The following is a 22,749-nucleotide window of genomic DNA, read 5'->3' on the forward strand; positions in this document are numbered from 1 at the left end:
CTTGGCTAAAGCATCTTGAAACATGGAATAAAGTATTGATTGCACTCATATTCCAGTCCCAACAGCACTCCCTGAAACAAGAAAAAAGAATAACCAGTTGAAGAATCAATACTCACAATGCAGCAGCTATGGTTCCAACCCAAAATCTGTGAGAAGAGATCCAATCCTCAAGTTATGCTATGATAGTTGACTAAAATTTGAACTCAAAGACTTGCAGCCAATACACTCTAATTCAGCCGACTGAGCCATCACAGTCCTGTTGCTGTTCTAGACCACACATACATATAAACTGGGCATTCCAACAAAAGCATCGAGGATTAAAAAAATACCAGCATGAACAGAATATTGATGGGAGCTAAGTGTTGAAGTTTAACTTGTACTAACCTACTAAATGTTCACTTGCTCACTTCCAAAAAGCAGATAAATGTCTACTTCACACTGGAAATTTCCTTCAAGCACTAACCTTTTCTTCCTCATCTACCCTACTAATAGCTGTGTAATACTGTGCATTTTATTTGCAATACTGAGAATGCTAACAAAGCTGTTTAAAATAGACTCTTCCTACTTTAAGCTTTGGACCTGTCCAGTTAAATGGGAGTAATGAATCTCTCAAGAATTAACTCTTACTGCACCTTTTCAAAACATGACATCCTCTAGATTCTCATAAAATATATCCATAGCTGAATTATCTTTCAATGTTAAAGAAATTGCAGACAAAACTGATAAAAGTAGAAATATATTGGAAACAAGAAATGTAGTTTTTTTGCAAAAGTTTTTGATTGCTTACTAACTGAATGCTCATCACGCTCAACCCTCAAAGACCTTTCAAACACAGGTTTCACTGGCCTGGAGAGTAGTTCCTGCAGCCATGGGCCTGTACAGGGCATGGTCATGGCTATTTTCTAGAGGCTGATCCCATTGGCATTTCAAACTTCAGGCTTCATGCAAAGAGACTCACCATAAGGACTGGATGGGAGCCACAAGGCTCCACAGAGAGGATTCATCATCGCCTGGATGTGGAGCACAACTGTAATTTGCACCAAAGAACACATCTAAGGGCAGACTATGCTCTGAGGAGACTGAATCCTCTCTGGGTATAAGAAGGAAAACAGTATTTCGAGCACTTCATTCATGAAGCTTAAGTTCTCTCCAATGAAGGAAGGATACAGAAGGTTTCCATAGGTGAGACAGCCAACATCCTCCAGGACACATGTTGATCTGGATAAATGCCAAACAAAACCTAGAGGAAAAAAAAATATCTTAACCCTATCTCAGAAACTTAAGGACTTTCAAACACTACATTAAACCTTAAGATTGCTTTCAGTATTTTCTGGAAGTTTCCCTCAAAGACGAAAAGCAGCTCAGGTACACATGTCAAAGACAAGTAATTTTCCCTTTGTGAACTTAGTGCCAAAGTCACGTTTTCAATATATTTTATCTGAGAGTTTCTTCAGACACCATGGATGTGTAAACTTAGGAGCCAAAAATGACAAATAACTTATATAGTGAGAGAGGTACGATGAAGAGTAAGAGCATTTCTAGGGGAAGGGCAGAAGGAAAGGAAAGAGGAGTGTGAAAGACAGGACAAGAAAAGGCTCTCCTGGAGTCTTCAGCAAAAGAAGCCAAAGAATAATCCTGAGAGAAAGACAAGGTCAACAAAGGAAGAAAAAAGGATCACAGAGTAGTGAGTGAAGAATACAACAAAATAGAAGGAACAAACAGAATGGGATAGATTTTTCAAAGACATGCTGGGTATGTGATCTTCCTAGAATTCAGAGCTCTTCCCCCGTCTTTCTTCTAGAGTTTCCTTTCAGTCATCAATTTTGGGGGAGACTTGCTTACTCTCAGTTACTGTAAATACTCACTAGAGGGAACTGCTCCCAATTGCCCTATTTCAGCAGCCATTCAGAAAGTAGACTTCCTGAAAAAAATTTATATATTTTAGTATTCTCCACAAGAGAATGGCTGCTCAAAAGGCTGTATGTGAGGAGATATAGACTTTGCCAAGGGGGAAAATTTAACAATATTTCCAAAGTTTTAAGTGGTATTTGAAGAACCATTCTAAAGTCAAGACTGAGGACGCACAAATTTGAGTTTCAGCTCCCTCCTCAAACTCAACTGCCTCCAACACTGTCCAGGGTGAATGCCAGTGCACTGAGCCATCGTCTCTTTAAGCATAAGGATCAGCACAGTATTTTTGTTTTTTGCCTTCGTGTTCTGCACTCATAAGACATTATTTTATCACCAAAGACCAAATATCATTTTCAGCTAGTTGTAAGAAATGTAAGAGAAGAAGAAAAAAGTAGTAAATTCAATACTTACAGAACAGACAACTACAAAGATAAAAAGGACTGAAATTTTCAGGAATTTTAGACAGCATCTGAAATGTAAAAAACATATATTTACAACACAGTTATTTTAAAACAAATCTTTTCTATTTTCTTAATAGCCCTACATTTCAGAAATATCATGTTGAGAATCTAAGAATGATAACATGCCATTTTAGAGCACAGACACCATCACATTACATAAAGGCATGAGAAACGTTGGTGTCTAGAAGGGCTCACTGTCCCTACTTTGCTGCCAGCTTTCTCTAATTGAATGAGGGGGAAGTTATATCCCTTAGGAAACTTGAGTGAAGGCTGCAGCATGAGCTGATGTCGAGACTTGGAGCCACCTTAACATTGAAACATTTCAAACGTTGAGACTTTATGTTTTCAAGTAAGAAATATTAAGATTTATCATTTTTTTAATTACTGTTGTTTTGCTGTTGTTTTTTTAATTTCACCATAAAAGGCAACTCCTTTGTTATTTTCTTGTTGCCTATCAAAATGCTACATAGACGTCTAAATTTACAGAACTCTTTTTGTTTATTAGCCCTTATCACACCCCTACGCTAACTAAAGACATTGATGTTCTCACTCCATTTTTTTCAAAAGTAAACATTAAAATATTGCTTTTCTGAGAGAATGATAAATGCAAGGTTTTATTTAAGCCTGATGACAAGCAAGAAGAAAAATATTTCACGTTACTGAGATAATTAGTCAAGAAAGAAGCATTGCAATAAATAACTCAATTGACAGATGTTTTAGAACAAAATATTTAAGTGAAGTAATCTGAAGACAGTCAGAAATAACTTTTAATCACAGTGCAAGTAAGTCCCTAAATCAAGATCATTAACAAAAAGCAACATCCCTTCCTCACTAGACTTCTCCAAAAGAAGGCAGAAAAAAATACAGTAGCTGATGAAAATATGATGCCATGCTCCAACTGTTACAAAGAGGCCACAACACCCTAAGAGATGCAAGTGGCAGCCATTATATGCAAAACTTTGTACTGAGATAAACATCTAGGAAGGCAGAGGAAGATAAAAAGGTCAGTGAGGTGGCTTCCAGAAGCACCAGCTAGCCCTTGCCTATTTGAAAACAAGTTCAGATGGGGAAGAGGATAATAGAGTTTCAGAAAAAGAGGAATGACAACAAAAGCCATTATCAACACCCCACAGGTGATAACTTCTTTCATTATTGTATGATTTGTGAAAAAACACTGCCATCTTAGTCATGTATCACCTATCCTACCTGTCTATTCTCCCTATCTTCACAGCTGTTTCAAGATTTTTGAGAGCTTGTTATGCTATGAATTACTAAAGTCCAGTCCACATTGGTTAAGTTTTAATGTGTTCAGCATTTTCTGTTTACCCTTCCAAATTATCATTTCAAATAATAATAATTCAAATTACTATTGAAAATAAAAAAAAAAGAAACAGCAATAACTAGTTTTTAACACACAGAAGAAAACAAGAAACACTAATTAAGACTTTATAAATTCATAACCACTTGTCTGTGAATAACAGAAACTCATCTCAAGGAGTTGACAAGATGTGATAAAAAAGCTTTTAGAAGTGGTTATTTTATTAAACATAGAATTTAGAAGCATCTTTTCCTCCCTTCTGTTTTGTTTTCATGGCATTTTTTATTAAGGAAGCAGCACTTTTAACATCTTACATTTGAGAAGTGATGAGCCTTTGACTCATTCGTGTTTTGCAATCTGTCTCTTTCTGTAGTGCTAATCTGGCACAGTAATGCAAGTAAAAACTGCGTGCCAAACTCTACAGTGATGTATGCCTCCAACACAATCCTATTTGATTTCAGTTGAAAATGCATGAAATATAAATCTATGAAAGATTTAACTCCCTGTTCTAAACTAAATGAATTTTAGACTGATCTGCATGTCAGGCAGTTTAGCTCCATTTATTATCTCAGCAGAGTTACACTGATTTACATCTAAGGAGCTGGCTCCACATGTACAACCAGCGCTATAGCAATGAAAACATTTCACAGAAAGTTCTGCCAGAGAAATACACTACCCCCTTAAACGTATGCTATACTAGAAACAATTGATTTTACTCTCCTGCTCAATGCTTTTGTTCCATCAACTACCAGAGAAAGATACAGAAAGCGTGAAGAAAGACGTCTGCCAAACTTCTTCACATCTGCTCATATTGCACTAATTGCAGCCATTGAAATTTTCCTGCTTCATTTGTTCAGCAGCATGCAGGAGCATGGCACTCCACACAATACCATATGCACAATGAGAGAAGGAAAACAATTGTGAAATGATGAGCTAAGACAACATACAGATTGGTAAAAGAGTCCTAGATTTCTTATCAGAAAAGGCTCTATGGATCAACATGTTGATAGGGGCATGAAGCGCTTGGGCTCTGTGCAAACTACAGAGTAATTAGCAATCCAAATCAGAGCAGGAAGAAATGTTCAAAATCTGGAAGTGGCAGAGAGAATTGGTGACTGAGGCTAAAAAGTTTCCAACCTATAATCCTATTTTCCTATCTATAATTCTGAGAACATTTGATTTTAAGCTCCTATTACATTGATATTTTTCAACACATTAAAAGATTTCAACTTCATCCCTGCCTAAACCAAGTAAAAGACTACTTTGAGATGAAGAGGGAAATATATTAATATACTTAAAGACAAAAAAGTTCTTAGTTGTATTCTGCATTGCATATTCAAGAAAAGCTACTTTGATGACTCCAGAAACATTTTTAGGTAAGTAGAAGACTGTATATCTATCCACCTATCTATCTATATTTATATATATAGAAAGAGAGATACATTTCAATTACAGATAAATATTTCATCAAAGAAACATAAACTGAAAAATAAAACTGTGGAAAAGCCAAGAGACTTTTAAAATGTTGAAAGCAATAAAATATTAATTCAATTCAGATTTAAAATAGGTGACTTGATTAATGCTTCTAAGAGCAAAGAGCTATTGATCAGTGGATAGGGGCTGTAATCAGTTTCATCAGTATTTACTTATAAGCTATCAGTCATAAAATTTACCCTAGATAAGGAGTGTTACAGTATTCATTTGCAGAAAATATATCATTTTCTAGCCATCTATACTAAAAGCTAAAACTGCTGAAACTTTAAAAAGTAAATAAAGTAATGTTTGAATTCAGACCTCATCTTTGATAAATTGAACTTGATGTGAAGGTTGTCCAATATTTCATATTTCTCAGAAGAAGCAGATCTAGACAAACTGGTCATTTCACTTCCCAGATGAAATCTTTGTTCAAATTCTGCAGAGCTGTTGTCCCATGAATCATCATCTGTGGTAAAATCTGGATTGTGAAGAGCCATGCATTGCAACCTGTCACACATTTTCAGTAAAGAGAAAATAAAACAGTAGTTTATTTAAACAAATATGAGATGCAACTGACCTTACATATGCTTAGCTTCTCTGTAATATATTTTAATGGGAAAAAAAATCATAGAGATTTATTCAGTATAGAGTACTGAGCTCCCCTTGATGGCACAACTGGATTGACAGAGAAGCAAAAGTCTTGTGATGTTTAGGTGCACCCAGAAGAACTGACATTTTGAAGCATCACAGACATGCCTCTGAATTTGGTGTACTATCCACAAGAATCCATCGTACAGCTTTGTTGTGTGTTGCAGTGTACCTAATATAACACAATATGAAGAAAATGAGAGCAACCTGCAGTTGCTTATCCTGAGGTCTCTCTAATCAACCTGACCTGCGACCTTACATCATTCCCCATCTCATTTATAGCTCCTTCTTTCCACTCAAACTACTTCAGAGTAATTCTCTGCTCGCAACTGCTGACATCCACTTTATTTCCCATTAGGCTTGGTGTCAGGATATAAGAAAGAACCATGCACAATTAAATAGAAAAGACCTTAGGAAAAAAAGTATTTAGAGTAAAATGAAAGTAACTCACCCACTTTCCTCTGAGGAAACTTTCAGCAGTGGTGTCTTCTCTGTAAAGCAAGTGGTTCTTGACCTTGAGCTGAATAATTTGGAAAAATTGAAGTGGTATCTTTGGAGAGGAAAAAAAAAGAACTGTAAGTCTATAGTACAATGATTCCCTATGGTTTTATTGAATAATTTGCTACAAGCTCATCTAACTAGTTAAATATTATTTAGTAATGGTATTCATTTAGCTTGAGGTTTTCACAAAGTTTGAATTAGTTACGGTAGTTACTCCTTTACAGTCATGGTTGACTGCATGAGCAAAATTTATCTTATCCTATAAGAGATGTCAAAAATAGTAATTGAAATTCCCTCCAAATGCCAGATGGACAATAGACAAATAATTCACATTTAGACACGTTTTACAAAACTGAATTTACAGTGGAACAAACATAAGAGCTGTAAGATATACTCCAACCTATGCCATTCTATGTAACTTTGTGTGTGCATACTACATAAAAACATAAAATAAAGGATAATTTCTGTCATTTGGAACATGGACCAGAGTAACTCTATCACTCCAGCAACCACATCACCCTCTGCATTAGGGAAGAAAGCTTTATCTGAAGCATAGCTCCTTCCAAAAGTTTCTGGCAAGTCTTTGTTCTGGTGCTGCAGATAATTAAGATACTGAGATTAAGGTATATCTGGCCATACCGCAGCTTAGCATATTTAAGAAGTCACTTGCTAATATATATATATATATCCCAAAGCTTAAGAAACAGTTGAAGAGAATCAAGAATGACAAAAGGGATCTAACTTTGGGGCAGGCTTTTGAGAGAGATGAAATAATTGAGCCATTTAGAGCACTTTCCAAGACGTGGTTTTTCCAGATATGTTTCCCATTTAAACAAACATCATTTAGATGAACTTAAATTCATACAGTTCATAACTTCAGGCTCTCATCACCAGAAAGTCCCAAAGAAATTTTTTAGACATACAGCAAATATACAGATCTCATTACTACTGCAGAGGCCTAGATGCTGTGGTCACAAGAGCTGCAAGGGAACATAAAAAGTCTTGTGCTATCACTGGACTGTGACCAGTTCAGACTTAGGGCCACAGAAATTAACAGGGAACAGAAGCATTTCTCCTATGAGGGAATGCTAACAAAGCTGGGACTGTTCAGCCTGGAGAAGAGGAAGCTCAGGAGAGATCTCATAAATGTCTATAAATACCTGATGGGAAGGTGCAAAGAGGATAGAGCCAAGCAGCACATCTATGTGGTGTCCAGGGTCAGGACAAGAGGCACTGGGCACATACTGGGTCACAGGAGGTTCCCCCTGAACACCAGGAGCACTCCTGTGCTTTGCAGGTGATGAAGCAGTGTCACATAGGCTGTGGGGTTTCCTCCTTGGGGACTGGGTGGCCTTGCTGGGGCAGGGGGTGGGCCATTTATACAGGGGACCCCTCCAGGCTCAGACATCCTGTGATCCTAATAAACTTCTGTTAACGATTCAGCTTGCTTGTTTAATTGTGTTACCAGTTCAGAAGCCATGCTAGGTGTGGAGAAAATGAATATGGTTATTTTAGCCAAGAGTGGCCACAAGTGGTTCATTCAAACTCTGCTTTAAGTACTGCACTTGCAGTCTCTATGAAAGAGAACATATACTGAACTATCCAGTACCTCAGGTGAAATGCAAAACAGATTAGAATTCAGGTGCTACACTGCACTGACACTTCATCTGCCAAGAGATGACTGCATACTCCAAAGTAATTGAAGTGCTTCCTTTTTGAGTAGGAGAGCATCATTCATACAGAATTTTTAAGTGGACAAACTGATATTTTAAGGCAAGTGCTATTCTAGTCTTACCATAGCCATGTGAAAAGATTACATAGTGCTTTCACAGAATGAAATCCATAAGGATAGTAAAAACGCCATCAGGACTTGAAGCATGCATTCACAGAGCATTGCCAATGTGTTTCTGGCTAATCCTGACATTCCACTACGTTTGAAATCTGCATCCAAAGGTGGCATATTTAAAAAAAATCTGACGGTGTACATTCAGAAATGTAACTGATGCAAGACTGATTCACTGATTCTGCTACACAGACAAACACAAACAAAAAATATATAGTGGTTCCAAGAAATATGAATTATATACTGTTCTGATCTAATCTTGTATTATTTGCTAAGCCTTCCAAAGTCACTTTTCTTCTTTTCCTCCTAGAACATGTGCAAAATCTAAGAGCAGTAACCAGAAAACTTTCCATAAAGATATCCATCTTCTGCTTCACTGTTGAAGGGTGATACCAGCACTGCATTGTGTTATCTGTGTGTATACATATAAACATACACGTATGCATACATAAGACCATCCCTATATTCAAGCAACAGTGAGGGCCAAGGACAGTGTTCTGCTACCATAAACCCATCACATTCACTGCAACATTGAGGTATGTTGGGGGTGCAGAGCAGGGTCTGCTCACAAACAGCTTCTCACATGGGAGAAAAGGAAAGCAGAAGGTGAAACAGAAGATCAAGCTCTCTCTATATACACATTTGCTTGGTAGTCATACGTGAGTTTGGAAACAATTCTGAAACCGCTTTCAACCCAGCAGGTTCCCACTACTTAGATGAAGTCCTGATAGCAGAATGGCTGGAGTAGCACAGAGGCACTGGCAATTTCAGAAGTGGAAGTTTGTTTAGACAAGCTTAAGTGAACATACTTTCAGCTTCAAAAGACACACGAGAGCCGACATACTGTGCTCCTTAACTGAGAGTGCACAGAAAGTATTCATTGCTACCACAAATGAGTGACCACTGTTCAAATAGCGCTCAAGGGCAAAGCAGTTACAACAATGGCAACCAGGAGATGACCAAGTCTTAGCAGAAGAAAATTTAAACAACTAAATCTGAAGTGAGTCATAGAATCGTTCTGTTTGGAAAGGACCCCCAAGATCATCTAGTCCAACTGTCCACCCACTATCAGTACTGTCCTTAAACCATATCCCTAAGTACTACATCTATGCTTTCCTTAAATACATCAAGAGACAGTGATGTCACCTCCCTGGGCAGGCTGTTCCAATACCTCATCACTCTTTCTGAGAAGAAATTCTTCCTAACATCCAATCTGAATAATCCATAAAGCTACTTAGAGACATCACCCTCTTTCTTCTATGCATCTGTTATTCCCACTGACCAGTGTATCTCTTACAATTCTCAATGGGAGAACTTCACATAGAGCTTCACAGGTTGGCAAGTACAGCCAATACAGTAAAACTTGGAAGGTTATTCAGATAAAGTGAAAACCATTAGTACATGACAATATCAATTTGCAGAGCTTTGCACACAGACAAGAGTAAGCAACAGGAAACAGTCAGGCTTGACAAAACAAAAACAATTAGAGGAAAAGGAGCAGAGCTTCAAGACCCCAATGATTTGATTACTCTAATTAGAGTATGAGAGTAATATAAACAATAATGCTAATTAGGTTGTAAAAGACTCTCAAAGGCTGAAAGCTCTAGGAAGAAAAGTTGAAAAAACCATCATGAAAGAGTAGCACAGACTATAACAGTGAGAGTCATCCCTGAATGGAAAGACTAATGTGAACACCTCTGTTTTGTCTTCCACACTTCTGCAAAGATACAAAGAGGCAGGATTTGGTCATCGGCTTTAGATCTCTCGCAAGCAAAACCTAGGAATGCCTAGAGACATTTTGCTATGACAGAAGCAAGTCTGAAGTGCCTAAAAATTATCAGCATCACTCTCACAGTTCCTCACTACTGCAAGAAGCTGGCAATTATGATGCTGTGTAAATAAGGGAAAAGAAATCAGAGTGATGTATTTCAAAAGCTGTGATCAGTTTACACTGATCAAAACAGCTGGAAAATTTGTTCCTGCCTACTTGCAAGTGACGATTTATCTCTACCAATCAATCCAGCAACTTTATCACGAAACTAATCACTAGGTCACCTGTTAGTACATTATGGATAGATCTGCTTTCAGGATTAAAAGACTGATCTGAATTTATACTACATGCAAGTGAGGAGATGGTAAGCAGGATACTAATTTTTGTTTCATGATTCAGAGTCAGCAGTCATCAACATTTTAAACATCAAGTGAAAAGGCAAGAAATAATTGAATTTTTCATGTTTTTTTATATGCACATACAGATAGAACTTCACACAAAAAAATAAACATTTCCAGCTCACTTTCCTTCCAATAGGATGGGAGAAAATCGAAAAAAATAATTCTACAGAAACACTTTAATTCTTCTGAGTCACCATTCCATAAAATTGGAAAGCATTCAAGCAACCAAAGTCTTGGAAAATGTATTTGATAAGGATTCTTTCAAAGACTCGTAAAGCACCACCCATACAGAAAGATACAGGTAGAACTGATGTTAGAAAAACAACAAGTCCTGCCCCTCTTAGCTGGAGGTGTGATCGCATTCCTTCTCAAATTTGTTTCATCTGGGCAAGGTTTTTCTCTTTTAATTAAATCTTTCAAACAGAAGATTGTGTTCTTAACCACTTAGCTACGCTGTGACAGCCTAGTATACAGATTTTGGCTCACTACACAGGAACATGGGTTTGTTCTCAGGAAATCTGCATTTTCTGAACTTGTTCCTTGCAATCCAAGTCATACCATTGCTAATTTTTCAAGGAATTATATTTTTTTTACTGTCTCCATAGTAACCCAGAGGGAAACCAGTGTCATAGAAGGGCTGTCCATAACACAGAAGATATAGCAGGTTCTACCAAGTCATGGAAGTGTCTGCAGATAAAGCCACAACTGTCTGATAGCAGCTGGAAAATGATCCCATTTACACATTGCAAAACATAGGGCATTGTAGAAGCCCCCACAATTTGACAATAAGCTACTGATTCCAATCAAAAGCAAATCTCACACTTTCTGGTGGTCATTTGTACTTCATTACAGCTTCTCATCAGAGAGGTGACCAGTCTTCGACACTCATTTGTGAAGTTTACAGAAAAGCAGGCTCCCCTGACCTGGCCATACAAAAAGGCACAAGGAGAGCAGAAGAGGGATGTGGGAGAGACATGGGAGTCTCCAATTGCTCCTACTTAATGGGATGACAACTCTTCAGAAATTATTCAGAATCTGTGGCAGATAAGTGTTACAAGTTCCACCTACAACCAGCTACCATGTTTCATTAACTGCATATGATTGCTTCCAAAGTCTGCAGTAGACTCTGGATCAAGTCCACACTGAAAATTCCCTTCCTGCCCTTGAGCACCAGACCTGCAACTTTGACTACATGGACACTGACTTTTCAAGTTATTTCTAATGTGATAATGCATGCCATTTTGAATGAAAGAAAAAGGAAGATTTTGTATTTGGAACTATCATTCAGCAATAAGCAACCTTTTAATCTCAAGTACACCAAAAGAACCAAGCAACCCACAGGCATCTTAGGAAGAAAGAGATCACACACATCCTAGTTAGCTGGCAAAGACTTGAAATAATCACTAGGTTTTGCTGGAGCCTATTATTTAGCCTCATATTGAAAGGATTAATCATGCTAACACAATGCATTAAGTTTTCACTCTCTATAATAAAAAGCATACATTTTAAATACTGGAAAATATAATGCCTCATCTGCCATATGCTAAGTTGTGCACTCAAGTGTCAGAAAAAGTGTTATTTCTATGACAACAGAAAGCAATAATTCTCACTTAATAATTCTGCAGAAAGGAATTGGGTCAGAATGGAAGAAGAACTGCATATGGAAGTGTAAGTATTGTCCAAGGTTGTCAACAGTTTGGAATGTAAGTTACTGAAAAATTAATTGTAGAAAACAGTAAAGGCAAAATTACATCAGGAAAAAAAAAAAGTTAGCATGCTTTCCTGAATTAATAGTCACTAAAAACTTTGTAAGGATGAAATGTTTTCTAATACAAAAGTTCTGGAGTACTATAAAGCCAAGAGATTATAACAAAACTTATAAAAACTTAATCTAAATTTTCTACAGGAGGAGACCTGAATAAGAATATGAGAGATAATTAATCATGAAGGAGGCTGCTAACAACTGCAAGGCATTAATTCATCATTTCTGCATTGTTATAGGCTAAAGACTAATTTGAGAAGGACTGTCTTCTTTGATTAGAGAACATTTATCCTCACACCAAGTCATATGTACTGAACTAATTACTTTTACTATAACTGTAAACAAGCGCATAATAGAAATAAAAATAACTTGGTTTTTTAATGAAAACAAAACAAAACAGAAAAAAAAGAAAGAAAAACACATGGAAGCAACCTCATACCAGAATTCAACCACATTTGAAACACATTCTTCCATCAGATTTGGTAGTTGTTAATACTAAATAAAATTTTCTTTTGGACAGTATTTATGGGGCATGAACAGTGCTGACCAAAACCATAGCACTCAGCTTCTAAACATTAACTGTGAACTAAGCAGCTGTACACAAACATTCATCACCATCATTATATACATGCATAAATATATGTCCACACATAAATGTAGCCCTCCATTGTGATTTGTCTTCAGTGATAGTACATCACGGGGGAAATGTTATGAGTACCCATCACAGAAATTAAGTATGGTCAGCTGAGACTCTAATTGTCAAGGGAAGGATCAAAGACTCCACAGCTCACATCTCTTAACAGGCTCCAGACATTTTCTGATGACTGTTTAATGTAGCCTCAACTAAATCAACAAATAACCTCTCAACCCTTTAAAAGCATGCACCATTAAGATGTCATAGAAATTTAGCAGTGAAAGCATTACTTAATGCAGACTCATTTTCTCTTTGAATTTCCTAATTTTCTATTAGGCAGGATTCTACAGGATTCCCCAGGGAACTGTGGCACTGGCACTACCTGACAGAATGTCAGGGTAAGAGGCACAGCTAGCAGACAGGTCTCACACTGCAAAGAAACTGCAATGCCAAGTCCCCAGGCAAATAAACAACACATTTAAGAAACATGCAGTGAAATGTATGCTGAGCTAGACCCAGATATAAATGTTCCCCTGTACAGGACATAAGCTATGCACTGACTTCATACCCTTCTGCTGGACCTTGGGAGGTAGAAATGTCCCACAAGACAATGTGACAGAGATGGCTTCTCCTTTACTTGCTCAATATTCACCTGTTTGAAGAATTAAGGCAATTCTAGTTCAGAAATATCTTGGAAAATAGAATGTTTCCTGTGTTTTTCTTTTTTTTTTTTTTTAATCAGATTAGGCTTTGTAGGGTTATTATACTTCCCTGTAAAATGAAATGTTCAGATACCTCCAGGACTTGATAGTTCCTTTTCCTCAAGAATCTTTGCTGCATCTGCCAGGGGAAATCTCCATCAAGACTTCAGAATAGTTTGACCAGGACCCCATTGCACTGAATAGAGCTAAAAGAAAATACTTAATCCTTAAGCTTCTCTGAAGCTCCGACTCTACTGAAGAATAGGACTAAGCTCTTACATTTTCCACTCCAATACCATGGTGCCACAATGACTTGTCTGTTCCACCAGAGAGTAGCTGTGAAGCCAGCAGGACTGTGACCTCCCTAACCAAATCGCACTCCACTGCAATAAGTGAGGGAGCAGGAGTGAGTCTAGGACAGGGATCAGGGCTTGCACAGACTTCAAGACCATCTAGCAGGGACATGGGACAGATCCAAAAAGGTCACCCTTTAAAGGACTGAGGGGTTGTACAGAGCAAATGTAGCTACTGTTTCCTTTTCTCTATTTTCTGCCTCAGTGAAGAAAATTGAAAAGACACTGGAGGCAGTATACAAAAAACGGTGGACAGTCCGAAGAAAATAGAGTTCAGGAGCAGGTGCTGCCAAAACAATTTAACTATTAGTGACTGCCAGCAAGCTGCAAATTTGAAATAGGCAGCAGTAGCCAGGATTGGTAGAGGTCCAAATTCCAAAAATCCAATTCCATTATGGATTACACAGTTAACCTGTTAAGGGGTATTATTCTCAAATAGCACAGGACATGCTGAAAAATGAATCCATTACAAGGAGGCAATTTATCAGCAACTTTTTAAGCATGGCTGCGCTTGTAATACTTCAGCATATTCTGCAAGCCTGGCTTTTAAATGCCAGCTTTTCTCTTTGGCACTCACCACACAATTTTAGCTTAACCAACTCTGATGCTAACAGAATTTATGGCAAATAAAGCAGGTGGGGTAGAAGGACATAATTTTTCATAGTCATGAGGCAATTCCAATACTCTAGAAAGTTAAGAAAGTGGTCTCAACTTTACATTGTAACTTTCTATCTGACCAGAGCTTCTTGAAGATGCAATTTGGGGAACTGAAACTCAGAAACCTGAGCAGAAAGACAGGTCAGAGAGGTGCCTGGATATTCAAAGAATTACAGAATCACAGAATTGTAGGGGCTGGAAGGGACCTCTAGAGGTAGGCATCCGGGCAGGTCTTAAACATCTCCAGAGAAGGAGACTCCACAACCTCTCTCAATAACATGATCACCTCTTGAGAAGGTTATTACCATAACTAGGACAAATAATTTGGACTTTACCTAGACTCTGATCTCTCATTCTGGAGCCACAAAAAATGCTCAAGTTCTCTCCAAAGCTAGGACATGAGAGACAATAATCAGAGTAGGCAGAGAAAAAAACAGGAGGAAAATGTAAAGATTAAAAAATAATTTGTAGGAGTGATCTAGCTATTATATAGTGAAATAACACAAGTTGATTAGATAATGGGATTTTTTCACTAAAATTTAAGTTCTTTAATCATATTTAATCTTTTTGTTATTTTAGTTACAATGAAAGTATTAAAATTTCCTTTTTAGATTATGGCTAAGTGTAAAACAGTGAAGGACAAATCTCTTCAAATCATTTTCCTCCTCATCATCTCTCATGTTGTTTACACAGGGAACCTGGAGAATTAACATTGAGTTTGCTTACTAAACAGTGCGTAAGCCTCACACAAATAATGTCTATATTATAATGACTTGATTTTCATGCTTCTTTTTTAATGTACTTTTAATTTGCTCTTAGATTACAACTCTTTTTGGTACAAAAGATTTTTCACCATAGAAGTTATTCTGTACTTTTTTAGGAACATAAAGACCTACATACACTTTCTACCAAAAATGATTTCTTCCTTCCTTAAAAGTAACTTCCAAACAAGGGTAAATCCTTATCAGTAGTCATTGTATTCATCTTTGAGTTGAATAAGAGAAATTTTATTTAAGAACTGGAAATCCTCAAGGAATAAATTAAAGCCAGGCAGAAGAAAAAGGCTGCTGATAACAATACACTATTTGCTGCCAATATTTGGAGAATACTTTTTAAATTGTCCAAAAGTAAATCCATTTTTTTTTCAGAAAGATGATGCTTTTCCCTATAGCAATACTTCAATAAAAGCATTGTAACATGTTAACTCATAAGGTTTCCAAGTTTCAGGAAGTTTATTCCAGTGTTGTGTTCTGTTTTGCTACTGCTTTCTTCTGCCTTTAAAGGCTTGGTAGGGACTTCAGGCTAAAATGTCAGACAGAAGCTCTCTGATTTATGTTAACAAGCAACTTTAAAACACAGATTTCTGATCCAGTACCAATAGAAGACAACTTTGAAACATAAGATTCAGCAAACACACTCAACCAATGAGGATTATAAATGATGAATTCTAAAGAAATGCTGAGAATTTCCTTGTCTCACCTAAAGGGAGAAAAAGGAATAACAATACCAATTCAGCTTCCTTTTCTCCTGGTTTAAGGTTTAATCATTTTCCACATAAGAACATATTACTGTGCAATGAAAAAGTCAACAACAGCAAAAGTAGCCTTTCAGGGTTCAGAAGGAAATTCATTTTGTTACTTTGCAGATAGCTTTGTTCCAGTAACAGTTTAACTGTGTAGCATATTTCTAGATAGCAGTGTGGTACTTACCATCACACAAATGCCAATTTATCTCCTCTTGGACACTGCATTCCTTTTGTATGTATATCAAGTGATGCTTTTCTTACTTTGTAACCTTTCCATCTTTCTCCTGACCTTACATATTCTAAAAATCTTCACCCTTCCAGAGTTCAATGAGATCTGAAGATGTCTCACCATGAAAAAAGATAGGATGCTGATCTGTAGACAGATTTTTTATCCACATGAAAATTTCTGGCTATCCAGACATGAGGTTACATAAATAAACCCTCATTTTGTGCTTCTGAATTAAAACAAAGAAGAGAGTCCATTTTGCTGGATATGGAAATATTCTCCAGGAAAAGAGTACCTGAAGAAAATGGGAAACCCCATGCTGACACAGCTGCCCATTGCTAAAACTTCTCCCTCTCATGAAGGTAAAAGGCTCCAAGCTACTACATAGAGGTGGAAAAAAAAAAAAAATGTGCCTATCTCCAAGAGCAGAAGAATTGAGACAAAGAATCTCTGTAACTGGTCCCATCCTGGTAGAGGTGTCATGGAACACAGCTAATTTGAACTTTTAAAGATAGAATAAAGTTTATTACATTTTGTTTCTTCAATAAACAAATAATGCCTGAATAATTTTCAAGCAAAAACTCCTCAGCATTTTAGAAATTACATAAATGACAGGATTTTCAACAGGAAAAAAAAGCAAAGCCTGTCCTTTGCTATGTGTTGAACCAGTCACACAGTTGTTCAATTGTAAGTATCAAAAAGGTTTGTGCTTCTAAGGTAGGGGCATTTCCAAATAACAGAAGACTGAAACATGCATCATACGCATGAAATCTGGATATAGCATTAATAAAGTACTGCTTCTTGTTAGAGGGGTACTCTAACAGTACAGAAACACAAAGAAAAAGAAGTGTATGTTCTTTAGGCAGAAGAATAACAAAGTGTTCTGTTTTTTTATAAGTAGACAAAAGGAGAGAGATAATAAGATGATCAGCAACAGTCATGATTCTTTGAAGTTACGTGTAGGTAGCTCTTCTGCACCTCAGGAACCAACATGGAAGAATGTTTGTTCCTCTACACAAAAAAAATAAATAAATAAAAATAAAAACCTTACAACTTCAAAGCCCAAATAATGGCATTACACGTAACTCATGGCACTTAAAAGTAGGTCACAATTGGAAATAAATTTATAAAAAATTGTCTATGAGAAGTAGAAGTGTATTTTGGTTGGAAGAGACCTCTAGAGATCATCTAGTCCAACTCCCCCAACAAAGCAGGCTCCCCAGACCAGGTTGCTGCGTAGTGGAGCTAAAATACCAAAACTGACCTTAAGACAAAAATGTATAGACATTTTATACTTTTATAAAGGCTACTGATTTAGAAAGGCAGGATGGACACTGTCAACATTTCTTCTTCATTGCAATAGGTGTGGTTAGAGTCTCAACCGTGTGGTGTTATTGCTATTTATATAGAAATTTAACTTTGGTCAATGACCAATCACTGTAATCTCAGCAAGACAAGCTAAACTATCACTAAGAGCATCCTTCTTGTAAACAAAGACCAAATGTGATGTAGGAAACAGTATCAAGATCTAGTTCCCAAATAAATAATATGCAGTCTGAATAGGCACCTAGTGCCTAATTCTGTATACAAGTAAAAGACTACTGTTTCTTATAAGGAACTTGGTGTCAATACTTTCTGAAATCAAGGCATTTGTATGACCTAAATCTTCCAAGATTCATACAGTGCTTGACAAGTATGAAGAGCCAAAATTAACTTTTTTTCTATCCTACATAAAACATTTGTTGGATTGACACAACAACAACAAAAATTAAATGATCTGTCCTCCTCTAAATTGTACATTTGTTAATTGCCTGTGATGTAAAGCTCCTGTGTGTTCTGCCTCACAAATGTCAGAGTCCCAGCAGAAGAAAAGTATGACGGGTCCAGTGACATTAATGGAGCTCTTTCAACTTCAGTTGTCAGAGCAATAGGTTCAGAATTGTGACTGGCATCCTACCCATACGCACAAATATTTCTGACAACCTATCATTCTTTTCTGCCAAGGATAGTCTGTCTTCTGACATAAAAAATATAGTGTAGTTGAAATATTTCTGGCCCTATAATCCTCTTCAATACTGTTATATGACTATGAACAGATTTGTAATGGGTGTATGTTGTTACTTAATTTGTGGTTAAAAACAATAGCTTTCCACAAGCTGATGTTCGAAATTTTTACTCCCTATTTCTTACAGCTTCTGGCTTAACTCATTTTTTAGGACAATTCATTGCACCACTTTTGCATTGAGAATTTGGTTGTATTGACTTGGGCTAAAAAGCAATCAGAGCCACCCCATAGAGTACACAGGGCAACTTGGCAAAGAAGTCACATGCTGCTAGATGTTACAGAATTGCTTATTTATGTAATACTGTGGCACAGCCCTGCCGTTTAGATTATACAATTAAAGACATATCAGAGAAAACAGGTATGTGTTCTTTGTTACACTCCTTTCTGGGTTTACTGTTCCTTTTATCTGACAGAACCATTAAATTCAGGTTCTTGCTTTTCACTCTAAGAGGGTTACATGATTTACCAGCTGTCAATAAACTCCTAAAGAGGATTGCAGCTCACATATTATTGACATGGCTGAGGAGGTAGCATTGCTTCTATCACTCCTAGAACGATTAGAGACAAAAGAATATTTCAAGCCGCTTTTACTTCTTTATTTTATAAGCAGCAGAGAAAATTGATAGCATAAGCTCACGAAGAGTGGACAGAAAAAGTCACTAAAAATATTTACCTACTCTACTCAAGGAAGCTCTGTATTTGTTGAGTATTAGACTTCTTACATTAAGTTCATCAATTACATAGTGCTTCCTCCTCAAAGAGCAAAGGCAGTTCCCAGCCACACATAGCAGTTCAATGCAACTGTCAGCATGGCTGTCTGAGTCAAAAGCTTTCATACTCTGTCATTGCCAGAGCTTTACTTCAGGCAAGAGAGCTCTTACAAAAACTCTCCTACATGGTACTGGGAAGTGACTGGCAGATGGATTGTGTTTACTGTCCCCACTGACTCTCACAGAGAAGGGAATAGCTCAGAAGGTGTGAGCAAAACCTACAGCCTTTCAGAGCTGCTTCTGAACGATGCTAATTCACAGGCTGTACTGAGTCAGTATCTTCTGCTGCATTTCTGAAAACTGTTTCCCTAACTGCCAGTCTGTTTTCTATTTAACCCCGGCTGAAAGAAATCATAAAATGTGCAAAACAAACAAACAAACAAAAAAAAAAAAGAGAGAGAGAGAGAAAATCAAGTGCATTACTTCTGAACCTACCCCTTTTTGATAGGACCTGGCACCAGCTCAGTGTGCTGCCCTTGACTTAGCACTGACCTGCTCTGGACAGAGCTCTGTGTGGTCTGACTTCTGCTGGTCCATTAGCACAATTATTCCAGTTTGCTCCTGAAGTCCCATTAGTACTTAGCAAGCAGAGAATTGCTTGCTTGGTCACTGTCAGTAAGCATTTTGGTGACTCATTTATCAGCTTTTGCTGTATTTTGGAGAGTAAATCACTTGAGCTCCTTATGAATAGCAGTTTTTGGAAAAAAAATATTTTGATTTGCCAGACTACAGATTGTGACCCTATATTTCTTTTTTAAACTCACTGGCTAATTTTTCCCATTTGCACTTATCTATTTTGCCATCAACCACATTCAATTTAGCATGAACTTCAGTTCTTAAATGTATGACCACTGCTATCCTGGAAATCTTGGCTGTGGCTGAGGAATGACTTCCAGGGCTTCTAATGAAAGAGGACAAACCACTCTGATGCTAATTAATTCTAATAGGAGAGACATTTAAAATGTTAGGCAGACTGAAGCACATCTCTATTACCAAGCAGAACTGTGTACTAAAACATGAAAGAAAAAAAAAAAGGAAGGGAAGGGGAAGGGAAAAAAGAGGGGTTTTTTTGTACCTGAGAGTGAAACTGGTTTTCGGGTTTTTTTTTTGGTTTTTTTTTTTGTTTTTTTTGAGGGATTATGGCATTACAAGTTTATATCTGACAAATGCCTGATTTTTTTTGAAAACAGCTGCAAGTACTGATTAGTGCAAGACTTCCAGGGGAAAGAGGGAGTGCTATTAACTCTGTTGGCTCATTTCAGTTTGGAACTGACCTTCACAGTCTTTTGTTAACTGCAGTGTTGGGTGAGTTAGGATGTTTTATCATAACTAGGAACTGATCGCATTAGAGCCTGGCTTTCAACCACAGCACTAACTTGCTTTTATCTAACTCATTTCACAGTTCACCACATGCTAGTCTCATTCTATTTCATAATATATTGCAGCTTTTTCCAGGGTCTCTCTGTAGCCTCATGCAAGGGCTTGCATTCTTCCTTCTCAACTGCTTCTGCAATTTCTCAATCGCTCTCTCCAGTTACTTCTCCGCTCCCCTTTCTTAGAACTCTCTCTTCCCAACAACAGCTCTCCAAAAGTAAATCCTGAGAGGAAGCTGTGGCATTATTTTTTGGCATACACCCAGTGTGAACTAAGACATCCCAGCTCTCACCTGGCTACCCTAACTACTCAGAACAACAGTATCCTGTAAACCCTTTCTCTCTCCTTGAGACCCTTATATTTTTAACAGAATAATCACTGAAAGAAGGAGCATGAGGAAGACAAAAAACATTGATTATTTACTGCAAAACTAAGACATCTGGCTTCCATCTCCTCTTTGAATGGATGTTTTACGATTTAGAGAGATTCAGAGGTGTGGTGAAAGAGAAAAAACATAGATCAGAATGTCTTGGAGTTTGATGAGCAAGGAGGGTGGGAAATGTACATCCACCTCCGATACCTTGTGTAAATTATTTAAACAGAGCATGATTAATTAATTAATTAAACAAACATGAGTAAAACAGTTACACTGGCATTACTTCTTTCTTGACTGGACTGTGAGACCAAACCGCCCCTGTCCTGGGCTCATCCCTCTTCTTATGCTTTGCTAAGTTCTTGGGTTCTGCCTATCTCAGACTCACTGACATTCAAGCTCAGAAAGGAGTCTTAAAGCAAGTAGTCCCAAACTGCTGCTTTACATCAGTCTTCATGACACTTTTTCTTAACTATTTTGGTTTCGCTCTCAGCTTCTTCTAGCTCAATTCTCCCACTTTGGTGCTTGGCCTGATGGAAGAGCTGCCATGATTTCATGCATACCATTGACTGAACAACAGCAGCAGCACAGCCTCAGCCTATTCATGGGTCCAGATGATACAGCCATACAGGTGCAGGCTGTAGATTTACAGTGTTTAGTTTTCCTTTCCTCCTCACTACCAGAAAACACTCATCTGTAAATTTTTTGCTCCTCTACATGGCAGAAAATTGAGGACAAAACTGAATTCTTAGCAATTAACATAATTTGACCACCTGCTGCTGCAAAGTCCTGTTTTCCACAAATAGCTTAGCATGTTAAAGCTACTGCTCTTACACAAGTACGTTGTCAGGAACAAAGCATACAGAACAGTTTTTCAGAGAACAGCTTGAATGAATGAGTTATTTCCTTCATCGTACCTTGACAGCTCCTCACATTGGCTTTTTAAGCCCCATGCATGCCCTTCTGCTCAGCTGTGATTGCCTCTATACAACATATTTCTTTCAAAGTCTGTCTCTCTGGTTGGCTTAACACACTTGATAATAATACAATAAATAAATAAAAATCATTACTGACAAAGCCTTCTCTCATTTAAAAAGATCTTAAAATGAAGAAACATCTGTCAAGCCTTAAAGAGGATTGAAGCTTGTAGGCTACCTGCATTTTTCCACAACTGGCCTAAGAGAGAGGTCTAACTAAGAAGAACCCAAGATAACCATATTATTAATTAATAGAAAGAAAGAAGCTGCTTGCAAAATTCAACAGTGTTTGTGTGTTTCTTACAGTGTCACAGCAACTCAAATGAAATATTTGATCTCCGTGCATTGGTACACTGCAGATTTTCATTAATGCAGAGTGTTTTTAGCTTGACAGTGGAAATAGACAATTAATATGCTCTAATTCTTTCAACTGAGCACTTAGAAACACAAATTGATACTGTTGGATTTCTGTTTAAGAAAACATCCTGTCAGAATCAAAAAACCATTGAGCAGCTAGGGCTGTCATCTAATGAACAGAAATGGTAGTATATGACCAATTTGAGACATTGTAAGTAATTATAATAACTAAACACTGAGATGTTCAACAGTACACGGCATTAGAAAAGTTAACTTTGAACACACAGGCATTTATCATGACTGAGGTCTCAGTATGTTTCATCAATAGAGAAAACTATGTGAAAATTTTTTGCCGAACATGCACCATTTGCTCAAGCCCAATAGTTCTGTTATGCCATACGACCACATTTCTGCTTTCCCTCCACTGTCACTCCAGGAGCAGACTCACTGTCCACACTGCAAACCAGTAATCTCCCTGCTGATCCTGTGAACACAGATTTGGGACAAAGGAAGAATTTGATTTGGTTGATTTCTTTTATTTTTTCTTACAGAAGTGAGCACTATGTAAATGAAACCGAGAGACAGGAGAAACAGTGAAATAAATAATTTTATCTGATGAAACAGAAACTCAAGCAAATTCAAAAA

The 22,749-nt window shown here is 37.3% G+C and overlaps 1 protein-coding gene across 1 annotated transcript in view; it reads right to left on the reverse strand.

The window, feature by feature from the left end:
* OCA2 (OCA2 melanosomal transmembrane protein) overlaps window positions 1-22,749 on the reverse strand; it is a 170,568-nt gene that overhangs the window by 139,945 nt on the left and 7,874 nt on the right. Inside the window, 4 exon segments of the mRNA XM_065741233.1 lie at window positions 1,168-1,240; window positions 2,323-2,380; window positions 5,485-5,673; window positions 6,266-6,364. Coding sequence (XP_065597305.1) covers window positions 1,168-1,240; window positions 2,323-2,380; window positions 5,485-5,673; window positions 6,266-6,364 — 419 coding nt within the window.

Source organism: Cyrtonyx montezumae, unplaced genomic scaffold, assembly GCF_038088225.1.
Source record: "Cyrtonyx montezumae isolate F1298 unplaced genomic scaffold, pur_monq_1.0 scaffold_3, whole genome shotgun sequence".
In the NCBI taxonomy this organism is placed as follows: domain Eukaryota; kingdom Metazoa; phylum Chordata; class Aves; order Galliformes; family Odontophoridae; genus Cyrtonyx; species Cyrtonyx montezumae.